This window comes from Vitis riparia, chromosome 13, assembly GCF_004353265.1.
Source record: "Vitis riparia cultivar Riparia Gloire de Montpellier isolate 1030 chromosome 13, EGFV_Vit.rip_1.0, whole genome shotgun sequence".
Taxonomy (NCBI): domain Eukaryota; kingdom Viridiplantae; phylum Streptophyta; class Magnoliopsida; order Vitales; family Vitaceae; genus Vitis; species Vitis riparia.
Window position 1 is genome coordinate 11082265 of NC_048443.1, and position 14876 is coordinate 11097140.

At 39.3% G+C, this 14876-nt stretch overlaps 1 protein-coding gene across 1 annotated transcript; it reads right to left on the minus strand.

The window, feature by feature from the left end:
• Window positions 1-1730: 1730 nt before the first annotated feature.
• On the minus strand, window positions 1731-11482 carry LOC117927441. The gene is made up of 2 exons (XM_034846922.1): window positions 10269-11482; window positions 1731-2083 (listed from the first exon to the last, which is right to left on the minus strand). Exon 1 carries the CDS (start codon window positions 11409-11411, stop codon window positions 10308-10310), a length of 1104 nt encoding a protein of 367 aa, XP_034702813.1. The 5' UTR covers window positions 11412-11482; the 3' UTR covers window positions 1731-2083; window positions 10269-10307.
• Between the last annotated feature and the right edge of the window lie 3394 nt (window positions 11483-14876).

Consider the following 14876-nt stretch of genomic DNA (forward strand, 5'->3'; position numbering starts at 1 on the left):
ATATATGAACACTTCTTAAGATAAACTATAAAAGAACAAATCAAGTCAAAGAATTTAAAATGAACATTCTTGTGCGTAGTCATGAATTATTTTCTATGAAAAATAATGAAACTATAGTTGAGATATTCACAAGGTTCACCAATATCATTAACAATCTTTAAGCTTTGGGAAAAAAGTCTATATCGAACCAAAAAAATGATGAAAATTCTAAGGTCATTGGTTGAACAGTTGGAAGCTAAGATCACCACAACTTAAAAAGTAAAAGACTTACTAAGCTTCCCCTACAAGAGTTCATAAGATCTCTCATAACTCATGAGATCACTTTGAGGAATCACCAAGAAGTGGAGGACTAGAAGAAGAGAACCATAACACTCAATGCCTCAATCATTTAAGAAAACCAAAAGAGGAAAGTGAGGAAGATATTGAAGGCCTTACTATCATAAAGGTAGTTTAAAAACGTTCATGAAATTTGAAAGGAGCAAAAGAAGAAGGCCTCAAGCAAAAAATAATCATCAAACTTGTAAAAAGAAAATAAGGAGAACATTTGTTACAAATGAAAGAAATTGAGGCACATCAAGTATGATCACCCTCTCTTCAAAATTAAAGTAAAGAAAGTGAAGAAAAACACAATAATGATATTATGGAGTGATAGTAATGAAGATTTACATAGGAAGAATGTGAAAATGGGGTTACAAAACTGTGCTTCTTGGCTTTAGAGGATAATAAAGATAAAGTAAACTCTTTCTCAAGTTGTGATAATTTACAAGATGCCTTTGAAAAATTGTATAATGATTAAAAAAACACTTAATTTGAGGAATGCTTCTCTCAAAGAGAAAATCTCATATCTTGAAAATAAGCTTAATGAGCACAAAGAAAATTTTGAAAATGTTGAAAAAGCAAAAACCTTTGCTAAAAAAGAAAAAGAAATTTTGCAAAAGAAAGAAAGAAAGATTAACATTTTCTTTTGCAAAATTTTCAAATGGGTAAAAGGGTTTTTACATGATTTTGACAAGTAAAAAATGCATTTATGATAAAAAGGTGCTAGGAATAAAAAATAAAAAATAATTCAAAATTATTTTGTAAGAGAATCCTCAAATAGTAATTCATTTACTATTTGCAACTTTTATGAGAAAAAAACACATTAGCAACACTCATCCTTTGAAAATAATCATATCACGTTGTTGCAAATTCTAAAGCATTTTGGGTTTCAAATGATAGAAAAAACTAACCCTCAAGGAGCCAAGAAGGTATAGGTATCTAAAATAATGTAATTGTCTTGTAAGTGTGACATAATGAAAAGTAGTTTTTAGATAGTGAGTACTCATATGATAGGAGATAAGTCAAAGGTTATCACCCTCACCAAGAAGAAAGAAGAATTTGTTATCTCTAGAGATAATGTAAAAGAATGAATCATTGGTCAAAACAATATTATTAATGATGCTTTTTTTTTAATAAAAAAATGTCATTCTAGTTGATGGTTTAAAGCATTATCTTTTGACACTAATCAATCATATACTCTCTTATAAAAGATTAAATTATTGACGTTTTATTTCTTAACACTTATAACAAGTATCATTATTTATTCCTAAAAGTAGTTATTATTGATGTTTCCATATCCTTGGCAAAGCAATGAAATTTCTAAATGGATTTTAAATAATGATGTCTATTTTAGCATCTTTGTACGAGAAACTGAACCTTGGTGCCCTTTAAAGCAGTATTTTCCAACTATATCATATAAATTCTCCTTATTTCTTTATTAAAGGAATACAAACAATGCCCACACTTAGACAACATAGTCTCTACACTTGACACTTGATACCCACACTCAACTTCAGTGAATAAGTCCTTTGACTCAATCGACAAGCTATCATCAATCATCCACTAGGAAAGTGCACTCACACTCCAATAGAAAAGGTTTCCATTGATTTTCCACCAATGTGACCATCAAACTCCACCAAGGGCTCTAACCATTGATTTTCCCCAATACTACCATTAAGAACTTCACTAATAACTACCTTTAGCTCCCATAGTTGTTGTTTGAAGTCATCCATAAGATTTTCTCTCTCTTTAGAAGCCATTGAAACTGGGAAAAGAAATTTGAAACATTAGATCTATTACTAGCGCCCATGAGCAATGGTGCACTACAATACACGAGTCAGATACATGGGCATTAAAGGTAAGATTGAAAAGAAAAAAAACAACAACAAAACCTCCCATTACATAATACTAAAGGAATTGGTTGAGTCTACCATAGAAATTACCACTTCATTTAATTCCACTTCTCACCCACTCCAAAATAAAAATAAAAAAGAAAGTTATACATTTGATGCCTTTGTTCCTTGTCCTCGAAGGACCTCTTATTTATCTCCTTCCAAACAGTAAAAAAAAAATGCATTAGGCGACAACCCTCTATGCTTTCTTTTTTTTTTTATAAGTAAGCACAGAATATATTGATAAGAGGCCAAACAGCCACACGTATACAGGGGTATACAAATTAGCTAAGCCTCACCACCAAAAAGACAACAAAAAACCCACCAGCCCTTAAGTGGAGGCTATCCACTCCAACGAGCCTATAAGAGACAGCGACCTCTCTCCACTATACATTCTCGCCCAACACCATAAATTACAGACAAAAGAATTTTTAAGTTTCTGAATATCTATCATCCCTCCCCTAAAAGCAAGCCTATTTCTTTCCTTCCAAAGGGTCCAAAAAATGTACAACAGTATAGACTTCCATATCTTTTTCCTTTTTTTTTCCCTACAAAAGAGCCCCTCCAGCTTAATAAGACCTCCTTTACAGTTTCTAGAAAGACCCACTGAACACCAACCAAAGCACATATCATATCCCATAGGACTTTTGCCACTATACAATGTATGAGGATGTGATTTACAGTTTCCTCTTCGCAGCCACACAAGAAGCACCAATTAAGGAGGTGCCACCCTCTTTTCTGAAGCCTATCAAGCGTAAGCACCTTGCCCTAAGTAGCTTCCCAAGCAAAAAACAGAATTTTTGTTGGGACTTTATCCACCCAAATGTTGTTCTTCGGAAAATTATTAGCCACGGTATTTACCACCAAGTTATAGGCTTCTTTTACTTTAAACTGTCCGTTTCTCCCCCCTTTCCAAAAAACAACATCCTCTTCTAAAGTAGGATTGTACCCCCTCAAAGTATGAAGCATATTACCTACCATCTCCAGCTCCCAATCATTGAAACCCCTCACAAATCTTAAATCCCAATCTCCTTGGCCCACATTCTGATCCCACATTTCTTCTACTGTGCCATTCCTATTAGCAGCCATCCCATAAAGGTGAGGAAACCTTTGGGACAGCACTGTACAACCGCACCAAGGATCATTCCAAAAACTGATTTTGGAACCATTCCCCATATTAAACGCCATATTTTCCCAACACCAATCTTTTTCCTTCATAATTTCCTTCCAAACCCCTACTCCAAACGTCCCATTAGCCTTTTTGGTCATCCAACCAAGTCCCTCTTGCCCGTATTTCGCCAAAAGCACTTGTTTCCACAGATTTTCCTTTTCACAAGCAAACCTCCAAATCCATTTTCCCAACAAAGCCTTATTTAGCGGCGTTAGCTTCCTTAGGCCAAGCCCCCCCTTTTCCTTCTCCGTACACACAACCTCCCAATTAACAAGGTGCACTTTCCTTTCCAAGTTTCCTCCTTCCCAAAGAAAATCCCTTTGCACTTTTTCAAGCCTTCTCGCAACCGACTTGGGCATACGGAAGAGAGACATTTCATACAATGGTATACTAGCCATTGTGCTCTTAATAAGAATAAGTCTCCCACCTTTGGAGATATATTGACGCTTCCAATGCGCAAGTCTTCTTCTCATCTTCTCTTCCACCCCATCCCACACGGCAGCACTCTTGTTAGGAGCCCCCAATGGCAGCCCTAGATACACAGAAGGCAAAGAGCCCACCTTGCAGCCCAATTCCGCTGCCATCTCCTCCATCTCTTCCACCTCTCCAACTGGGATTATTTCACTTTTATCCAGATTTATCCTTAACCCTGAGGCGGCTCCAAACCAAAAGAGAATCCAACTCAAATAAGTTAGGAACTCCTTCTTGGCTTCACAAAAAACTATAGTATCATCCGCAAAAAGCAGATAGGAAACATGCACAGGCTGCCTTCCTCCTCCTCGGATCCTACATCCCGACAAAAACCCCCCTTCAACAGCCCTCCTAATAAGATTGCTCAACACCTCCATTCCCATCACAAAAAGGTAAGGGGAAAGGGGATCTCCTTGCCTCAACCCCTTAGAACTTGGAAAGAACCCAGCCAACACTCCATTCACCAACACCGAAAACTGGGTTGTGGAGATGCAACTCCACATCCAACCCATCCACTTTGGACCGAACCCCATCTTTCGCATGACTTTCATAAAAAATTGCCAATTTAAACTATCGTAGGCTTTCTCTATGTCCAGCTTACAGATGAGACCTCTCTCTCCCCTTTTTTGCCATGCATCAATTACTTCATTTGCAATTAAGGAGGCATCAAGGATCTGTCTCCCCATTACAAAAGCATTCTGATCAGTTGATACCACTCTCCCTATCACTTTTTTGAGTCTATTGGCTAATACCTTGGCCAAGAGTTTGTACAGCCCCCCCAAGAGACTGATTGGCCTGAAATCCGCAAGATCCTCTGCCCCCCCTTCTTGGGAATCAAAACCAGAAACGTATTGTTAATGCTCTTGATGAAGGCCCCTTGCTCATAGAACTCTTTGAATAATTCCAACACCTCCTCTTTAACCAGGCCCCAGCATCTTTGCCAAAAAGCCATAGTAAAGCCATCCGGTCCTGGGGCTTTGTCCCCATTCATCTCCATCAGGGCACTATGGATTTCCTCCTCAGAGAAGGGGTGCTCCAAGTTCTCTGCCTCTTGCTGATTTAGTTGATCTAACTGTAGCATTTCAATATCCGCCTTCCAATCTGAATTTTCCGTAAGTAAATGTTGGAAAGCATTAACAACCCCTTCTCTCACATCCTTCTCCTCAGTCATCCACACCCCATTTATCTTAATTCTGTCCATATGGTTGAATCTACGATGGGCAGCCACCATGCGATGGAAGTAGCCTGTATTTTTGTCCCCTTCCCTTAACCATAATTCTCTGGAATGCTGCCTCCAGTGAGTTTCTTCCAAAGAAGCCCACTTAGCAAAACTGTCATTTGCTTCCTTTTTTGATATTGTTTCCTCCTCTGATAGTCTTCTCTCACTTTCCACCATGTCCCAGTGATCCACTAATTGAAGGGCAGCAGCTTTATTGTCTTCCAATCTCCCAAACACTTCCCTATTCCACACTTTAAGCTTTTGCTTCACTGCTTTCATTTTTGTAGCCAACCTATAGTTGGCACTGCCTCTCACCTCCACTCCCTACCACCAGCTATGGATTAACTCTTGGATCCCTTCAACTTTAAGCCACATGTTCTCGAATCTGAACGGAGAAGGACCTCTTCTCACAGTACCACCCTCCAGCACCACCGGAAAATGGTCCGAAACAGGCCTAGACAACCTTTTTTGAGTCACGCTGATCTAGCCAACTAGAAGAAACCAAGAATCTATCCAACCTGGCCCAATACAGATTATTAGGCCCCCCACTCCACGTATAATCTCCTCCTTGCAACGGGAGATCAATCAGACCTAGCTCATCTATAACCTGAGCAAATTTCCTCATTGCTGCAGAAATTCTCCCTTGTCTATTCCTCTCATTTTGAGAAAGAATAACGTTAAAATCCCCCCCTACACACCAGGGTTCTTCCCATAATCCTCTAATTGCCCTTAACTCATCCCACATACAATCCCTTTCATTTTTGGTGAACGGGCCATACACCCCCGTGAACACCCAGACAGCTCCATCTTCCACCTTCCTAAAACGACAAGAAATAGAGAATTGACCCTCCTCCCACTCCAACAGCTCCAGCAGCCTTTTATCCCAACAGACCAGAATGCCTCCTGCCGATCCAGAAGCATCCAAGGCCCTCCAATCCAAGAATCTTCCCACTCCTATGCTTCTAACCACCCACTCAGACATCAATTGAATTTTTGTTTCCTGAATACAGAGTAAATCTACTTTCTGACTTTTCACAACGGCTTTAATTAATTTCCTTTTAGAGCTATCATTAGCTCCCCTCACATTCCAACACATAATTTTAAGCTTCATTCACTTCTACAATTTGGCACCCTCTGTCCTGTGAAGGACTGCTCTGCTTGCTTCCTCCCTCATAATTTATTGAGCATTCCAGCCTTTTCAACTCCCTTTCAAATTTTGTCTTCTCTAATGCACCTCTACTGTATATCTTTTCTCTTCTTTTTCTTATTTTTGCCAGGAAATTCAAGATCTCCTTCTCCAACCCTTCTGTCGAGAAGCCCAAAAACTGGCTAAATTTTGCCAGATTGCAATCCTCCCATCCATTCTCCCTTTCCTCTCTAGCTTCTTGAGTCACAGCCAACTGTGACCCTCTCTCCCACTCCTTGTCGTTATTATTAACAATGTTGACTTCGATCAAATCCCAGCTCCCACCTCCATTATCAACAGATTTAAACCTACTCAGTGGGGTGTCATTTTGAATCTCCTCACAAGCAACCCCAGAATGATCGTAAAACTCCCCCTCCGGAGCCCGATCAAAAGGAAGAGAGGAAAAAGAAGAATACCCCGAGGCCCTAACCCCCCTTTGAATCAGAATAGACCCATACCTCGATTCCTCTTCAATTAAAGCCCGATCAGTCACTGAATGAGACGGTGCCATTTGCTGCTTCCATACGTCTTCCTTCTCCCTTATTTTGACGAAATCATCTTCTCTATTTCTTCCCTCACTGTACTCATCCCGCGCCCAGAGAGAGACCCTCTCTAACTTACCATTTCTGCTCTCAGGCTGGGACGGGCTTAAATAATCCCCCACCAGACCATTATTTCCATCCAATTCTGAGCTTGCATCAGCCCACCAAACTGGCTTAGAATAGGATGGTCCAATCCCAGGCCCATCCTCCTCAATCACCACCCCTTTTAGCTTTAGCCCTTTTAGATGGCTCCCTGTCATTTTTTTCCCCTCCTTGGGCCTTAGGAGATAGCGGAACCTCATCAGGCCCAGCCCCAACAGACGCCACCCCATGCCGATTTGGAAAAGGGCTGGACCCATGGGACTCCTTCCTGCCCACAGACGGGCCTGACTGGAGAAGCCCATCCTCCTGACCCAAATTCGCAGGAGACCGGGCCCCAGACCCTGCTCTGGCCTGCTTGCCAGTCCCATCCCCACCCACTCCTCTGACCTGCCCATCAGTCGCGTCAGCAGACAGCAGCAGCGCCTCGGGCCTTGCACTGTCCAATTCTCCAACGCGCGGGGTAGCGCATACAGCAGCTTTACCCCTGACCTCCTCTCTGTATTTTCCTTTCACACGGCTGCCCGATGTCACCTTCCTCATCTCCGGCCTCACTTCCCACTAGAGAATAAGGGAATAACACACCTCCTCCACCACTATATCTAACCTGCTCGGCAAACTTCCATTCCTTATCTTGACACGGATGCGAGCCCATTCCATCTATGCTTTCTTTCTTCTCTTCCCCACAAAGGATCTCTACCAACTTAAAAGGATCTCTTTAGTTGAAGTCGACATCACCAATTCTACCCTAAACAATGAGAAGACTATTGGCCTTGTCTTGGTACAATGAAGAAATATGTGGTTGATTGATTCTTCCTAATTTTTACATGAGAAGCATTTATTATCAACGTTCAACCTCTTTTTTCCACTGAACTATGGTAAGTATGTCGTCACAAGTTGCTTTCCATACAAAAATCTCTCTTTTGTTGATAAATAAGTGCTCAAAATAATATCTTTCAAGAAGAAAGCATATCTCCTCATTACCAAATAAGAGTATAGTAATTTTATTGAAAAAACATACCACTCATCAATCCTAAGTAGACCACCTTATCCCTACACTTTTTGCTTATAATTTTCGTTTGTAATCTTAAGAGGAATTCATCCATTCTTTCGAACTCCTAGTCATGTAACTATCTAATAAAACAAGGGCTTTAAAATCTCCTTACTCCTACTCCCACTCATCCGCTACTTAAGAGTCTTTTGTAGTAGTAATAGTAAAAAGAGATGGAAGGAATCACTCAAAGCCGACTTACCCTACCACCTATCCTTCTAGAATTTTATCCTCCATCCATTTCTCACTATGAAACAATTTCTGCTTTTAATGACATCTTATTCTTTTCAAATTGTTTTCTATAGGCCCACTCCATGCCTATTCCCTTCCCTTGCATAAATCTTCCCTAACTTTCCCACCATAACACTTTTCAAATAGCTTCCCTTTCCATTGCAAAACTCCAACTCCACCACGTAAACAACTAACCAATTCACAAGATGTGGTCTGAATCTTCTCAAGCCACAAACTCACTTTTATAGGAATAACAAATAAAGATATGAAATAAATTGTCAACCTTAACAAAGTGCTATTAATAAAGATTAGTCCCTTTTGAAAGATATTGTCTTTTCCACAATGTAAGTCTTCTTCAAAATCTCTCTAACACTACATCCTATATTACTACGATTGATTTAAAAGAGGCACCTAAAGTAAGCCCCAAATATGTGGCATGAAGCACCCTCAACCCACAAACCAAAAACTAACTCTTCCACATTTGATGCAACTTCTATTGGAATTAGTTCCCCTTTTTCTAAATTAATTCTTAGTGAAGAAACTATCTCAAACCACATGAGAGTCTAGCTTAGGAATGTCACTAGTTCTTGGCTAGTATCACAAAAGATGAGAGCATAATCCACAAATAGAAGATAAAATACCTCCTCCCCCCTCTACCTCTCTCCCTCCCACCTTTAACCCCAAGATGGCACCCCCCTCTCCCATTTTTTTAAAAGGCAACTACGAGTCTCCATGGCCATGACAAATAAACAAGTGGAAAGAGGATCTGCCTTTTTCAAAAGGCAACTAAGAGATTGCATGACCAAGACAAACAAGTGGAAAGAGGATCTCCCTATCTTAAACCCCTAAAACTTAAAAAAAAAAACTAGCAAGCGTCCAATTAACAAGAACTAAGAATCCAGTCAAGGAAATGCATCATTTTTCCCATCCTATCCACTTCAGGCCAAAGCTCATCCTTTCCATGCCAACAAGAAGGAAATCCCACTAATATGATCATAAGCTTTTTTTATGTCAAGTTTACAGAGAACACCACTAACTAGCTACAGCCACCTAAGAGATCAGCCTTTAAAACTCCAGCGTTTCAACCAACTACAAAAGTCACATGATTACTTAAAGAAACTAGAAAAATGGTAGAAGTCTATATAACATAATAGATACATAGAAAATGAAAAATAAATAAAAATAAAAAGAATAAAACAGAAAGCAAGCATCAAAATTATATTAAGGCAGAAAATCCATCCTAGATAGTGGTCTAGAACAAACATGCTAGTTTTCCCACTAGGCCATCAGATTGGCTAAATGTCCCCAAGCATCAAAAGAGGAGGGTGAATTCTGCAATTCGAATATCCTTATGGCTGCTTAAAATTAATATCAGAGCCATTTTGGGAACTATTGCAGAGATCAGCAATAGTAGCATTAGTGGGCTCAAAAACAAGATTTAAAAAGGCAGAAATATAGGTTGTTATTGAATCATCCTTAATTGCAGGATCTTCTACATCAGGTGAAACTCTTAATTTAAAAATGAAACTCCAGTTCCAAAAATAGCATGTAAGACTTCTGCTTCTCTTAAACAGATTATAAAAAGATCAGTCCCTGAGCCCAGCACAATGGCTCTATCAAGAAAGAATCTCAAACTATTTGGAAGAAAAATTCTAGTTTTTGAAACTTAAAAGTTTTTCATCTAACCAACAAGTACAATCAAGGAAAATAAACAAAAAGTATTCTGACTGTGAAATTTACTAAACAAAAGTTCAAGAAAAAATAAAACAGAATGATATCATTGGAGGTACTCCTGCAAATTGCTTATCCAGAATTGAGTTAGCTCTCAAGGGAATACTTTCAGGAAACATTTTCTCACCGAAATTTTAACAATACTCATTTCCAGACCTAGAAAAAATATATCTAATATTATGAATATTAGATAAACAAAAACTCATCTACAATATCACTAATGTTAGTGGAAAAGAAAATTTTGGTATTTAAAAATACTTGAAGTGAATCATTTTTCAAATCCTTTTCCAAGTAACCACATAAATCTAATCATACTCAAGAAGAAACAACAAATTCTTTTAGAAATGCATATCTTACTTAAATTGTAGCTGCAAGCCCCACTCAAACTAAAACTGCTTACTGTAGCAATCCCACTTTATTTCTTTGGTAAACCTCCAACAGCTCTGGGATCTTCTTTTCATAACTGGACATGAACACTTTCATGAACCGATCTTCAGAGATTATCAATGCCCTTCCTATACTTCTCCTAGTCACAAGACCCTTTCCAATCAGAAGCTGAAGGACACGAGACCTGGGGACCACTCTCTTCTCCAAGCTAAGTAACAGCACCATTGGGTACTTGAAAATATCCTCCGGCATCCAATCCAACTCATTAATGAGAAAATCCAAGCATTTCCTGATCCTTGTTTCTGAGTTGCTCATAAACTGGGGCTGCTTCACAAATAACGCTATAAACTCCTCCTCCCCCCAACCAAAACTCCTGAAGACACTCACTTTTGACTCCCATTTCGCCTTCTTCATTCCACATAATGCGCACATCCCATGAATGAACATCATACCCTTTTCATCAAACCCCATTTCCTTAACCCTCTTAAGGATTGCTTTAAACTCATCAGCATTGAACGACAGCGTTCGCGGTCGCAAGATCAGCATCCGCAAAATATTCGACTCCGGCACGCCATGGCTTCGCAGTGTCTCGATATTTGGCACCATTTGTTCAGAAAACTTGTAGACGACCCAAGTGCCGCGCTTGGCAGTGAGGAGAGAAGCGATTTTGTGATCGGTGGGTAAGACCTTTTTGAGGAAGGAAATGCAGGGGATGATTTGCTTCTGCAAGCTCCGTCTGAGTATCACAGGGTTGGTGGAGACAATGTGGACGAGGGAAGAGCCGGAGACACCATTATTGGAGAGGAATTGAAGCTTGGGTGCGAGGGTTTTAACCGGGTTGGCTAAGAGGAGAGAAGGAAGCTTGGAGACGATGGTGGCGATGTGAGTGGGGGTGAAACCGTAGCTTTTGAAAAGTTGGACCACTGAATCGGGCCTGGTGGTGGTTTTGATGTTGAGTTTCTCGGCGACAGCGATGGCTGACTCGCGGGCGAAGCCTAGGGTATTTGTGAGGTAATCTACGGTGGAGGTGGCGGTGGCGGAGGCGGAGGAGAGCGGTCTGAAGGAGAAGATGCGAAGAAGATTTGAATTGGAGTTGAGAAGAGAACGGAACATCGGTGAATAACTACAAGGAATGGAGTTTAGGAAGATTTTGGTGATTCACAGGGCAGGGATTTGTAGACAGTAGAAACATGCTTCAAAATGACCTTTCTTTATCTTTTCCCCCTTTTTTTTTTTCTTCGGCTATGTTTGGTTCCCGGAAAATTTGAGGGAAAATGCGAGGGAAAGAAAATACAAAGGAAAAGTAGAAGGAAATAAAAAGTGAAGGAAAATAAAAAAATAGATTAAAAGTTAATAAATTATTTTTTTTGTTACTTCAAACTCATTTTATTTATTTTAACTCATCAATATAAAGATTAAATAATTTAAAAATACATAAGTGTTTAATTAGTTTTAATTATATTTGATTTTCTTTGATATTTTTCATAGGACAACCAAACATGAGAAAATCATTTTCCTTAGCATTTTTTTTCTTTCCTTTGTACTTTCCGGGAACCAAACATAGCCTTCTTCTTCTTCTTTTTTTTTTCAAATATTTTTATCCATTTAATGTTCTTCCACTCCAAAAACAATATCTTTCCACATATTTTTCATCCTCCCATTTTATTTCAACATTTCTTAAGTGAGATTAATTTCCGCTTAAAGATGTTCATTTGAATTAGCCTCAAGTTAAGTTTGATTTACTAAAAAAAAGTTAGGATGAAGTTTTCAATTATTATGGTACTCTAAATTATATTATGACTAAGGTGGCATTTGTCTTTTTGGCTTTTTGTTGAAAGCAATTTGCTTTCAGAATTTAGGTTGTTTATTTTTTTAGTTTTTGATGACTTATTACTGAATTTTTAAAATTTTTTGCTAAATAGAAAAAGATTTTGGTGGTATTTGTTTTTTTGGCTTTTTGCTAAAAGTAATTTAGTTTTAGAATTTAAGTTGTTTGTTTTTCTACTTTTTCATGACTTATTATAAACTTTTTACTAAATAGAAAAAGCCAAAATATGTAGCTTTTTCTAAATAGAAAAAATAACATATTGGTTTTTTTACTTTTTAATACTTAATAGAAATAAAATACTACAAAAACAAACAACCTAATATTTAACACTATTAAGCATTAAGGTTCTATTTAGAATTAAGTAAAAAAACAAACACCACCAAAATATTTGGCTTTTTCTAAATAGAAAAAGTCAATTTTTTAAACTTCCCCAAATACGATTGCAAGCTGACGCCCAACCCTAGCCCACCCATCCCTTGTAGCTCTCTGCAACCGGCGATCCTTTATCATCGATCTCTTTGTCAAGAATCGGGATCGCCTCAAGAAACCCAGAAAAAGGCGTTCTCGTGTCTCCGATCCACTCCTGCAGCAGCCTGTGGAGCCTCAACGGCGTCCCAAGTCTATGCAGGCTCCTGATTCGCTCCCAATTGGTGTCTCAGCCGATTCATGTCCTCTCAATGGTCCCTGACAGTGGTGCCATTTGATTTGTGTCCAGCTGGTGTCCCTTGATTGTGGGCCTTAGAAGGGAGTAATCAACAAAATTTATAACCTATTACACCATGTACTAGGATAGCCTTAGCTAGCATAGCATAGTGGCTCTAGGATCGTTCACTGGGATGGGTTTTCACTCCACAATTGATATTAATTCAAAGCTGAATTGGTGCCTTTTCATTTCAAGGTTACCTTTAAAAGAAAACATAAAGATGTTTAAATGAAAAAGGTTTGGTTTTAAACTAACCAAAAATAGTAACTGATTTTACTTACAAAGAAAAGTGTTTCTTGGAGTTTAGATTACTAGGCTCAGGTTCTTCATACAAAAAGGAGAGTTCCGCTCACTTGTTTCTTTTCCTCGCGTTAGAGAATTAACATATAGTTAATTCTCTAACCGGTGTGGTACAAATGCTTCCCCTTAATGCGTTCAAACACTAAATCCCTCTCATTGATGCACCTTGCAATGACTCGTGCCTCTCACCTAGCATTTGCCATTCAAGGTGATCTTTAACCTTGGATTTCCCTTCACAAACTCGCAAGAGATAACTAATGGATGTCTCCTTGGAGTCCAAAAGCTTACCAAGTGTTGGCTATTCTAGAAAATCCTACCTCTAAACCACCTCCCAAAGGCTCGCAAGAGATAAACAAGTGCATCTCAATGGATGGAGATCACTTGCCTTACCAAGTGTTGGCCTAGATGATTTAAAGGCGTTTTAAGTTAACTAAAAAGATAAAAACCATTAACGGGTCATACTTTCTCTTCATTAAAAACTAAAATAACAAAACTTCCAATTTATGCATGAAGAAACTTACCCGGCTTTCTTTACTCCAAGAGACGAAGAGCCTAGCCTCTCATCCTCTGAGGAAAAATCCTCAGAGTTTGATTGGCTAGAAATAAAAAGAACGAGAAAACAAAAATATATATGAAAAGCAGAGCAAGTGCTCTGTATTTTACTTCCTTACAAAACTGTACAAAGGATGCATCTCAAGAACAAGCTCCCGAGATCTATATATATAAGAGGTTATTCACCCCTTTGTTCTTACTTAAAGACTAAGGAATCCTATGATAGGTGGGTTACAAGGAGAGTTTGGGGCTTTAGACATCAAATATCTAAAGCAAAATATCCCAAGATGTCGGTCACAACAAATATCTAAAGCAAAATATCCCAAGATGTCGGTCGGAAATATCAGGAAGCTTCAGGAGAACACCGCGACACTGTATATTGAGAGAAAAACTCTCCGGGTAAGCGCTGTCTGAGGATCCGGATATGTCTGATCGGAGAAGTTGAAACGTCTCCCTCTCCCATCCGGCTGTGAGACATCCGGATGTAAAATGTCGGCGCACGGAATTCCGGATATGAAATGTCCGGAGAAGGTGGAAAGTCGGCCGAATAGAATTCTTCCCCTGGTGGAATGAGCTATGCTGCGCAAGGGGGACCGTCTGCGTGTGCAAGGTGTAGGGACCCCTCTCCCGGATGACACGGAGCGCGCAAGGCTATTCGGATCAACTCCATCCGGATTCCCCAAGAGGACATGTGGCGCGCTCTCCTATCCGAACTCCCTCAGGGAGAAGCACATGGCACTCGTGAACATCACACTCGGACGATAGCATATCCTATTCGGATATGCTGTTCGGATCATTGATTAAAGTGGGCAAGCCTTGCTACAGCCCACGTTCCGCTGTCATCCTGTCCGGACATCTTTTACTCCTTGCATTCTGGATTTGCTTATGGCAAAGGACTTCAAAGCTTCGGCTCTACATGTTTATGAGCTTTCCATTGCTTTGCCATGAATTCCAAAGAACTCTCCTCAATTTCTGATTGCTTTGGTGATCAAAAAGCTATCAAAACACCAAAACTTAACACAATTTGATTAGAATTGATTGCAAGGGTCCTTAATATGTTAATTGGGTTAAAAGGTAATAACTATTACTCAAAAGTGTTTAAAAGAGTTAATTACAAGCTATGAAATAGCACTTTTTGAGTAGTAATCAGCTCCGGCATTTTTAGATTCTTTTTCGGACATCAGGAGCGTCGAAT

Coding starts and splice junctions, on each gene's coding strand:
- LOC117927441 (XM_034846922.1), bottom strand. CDS start 11,411: ATGTTCCGTTCTCTTCTCAACTCCAATTCAAATCTTCTTCGCATCTTC.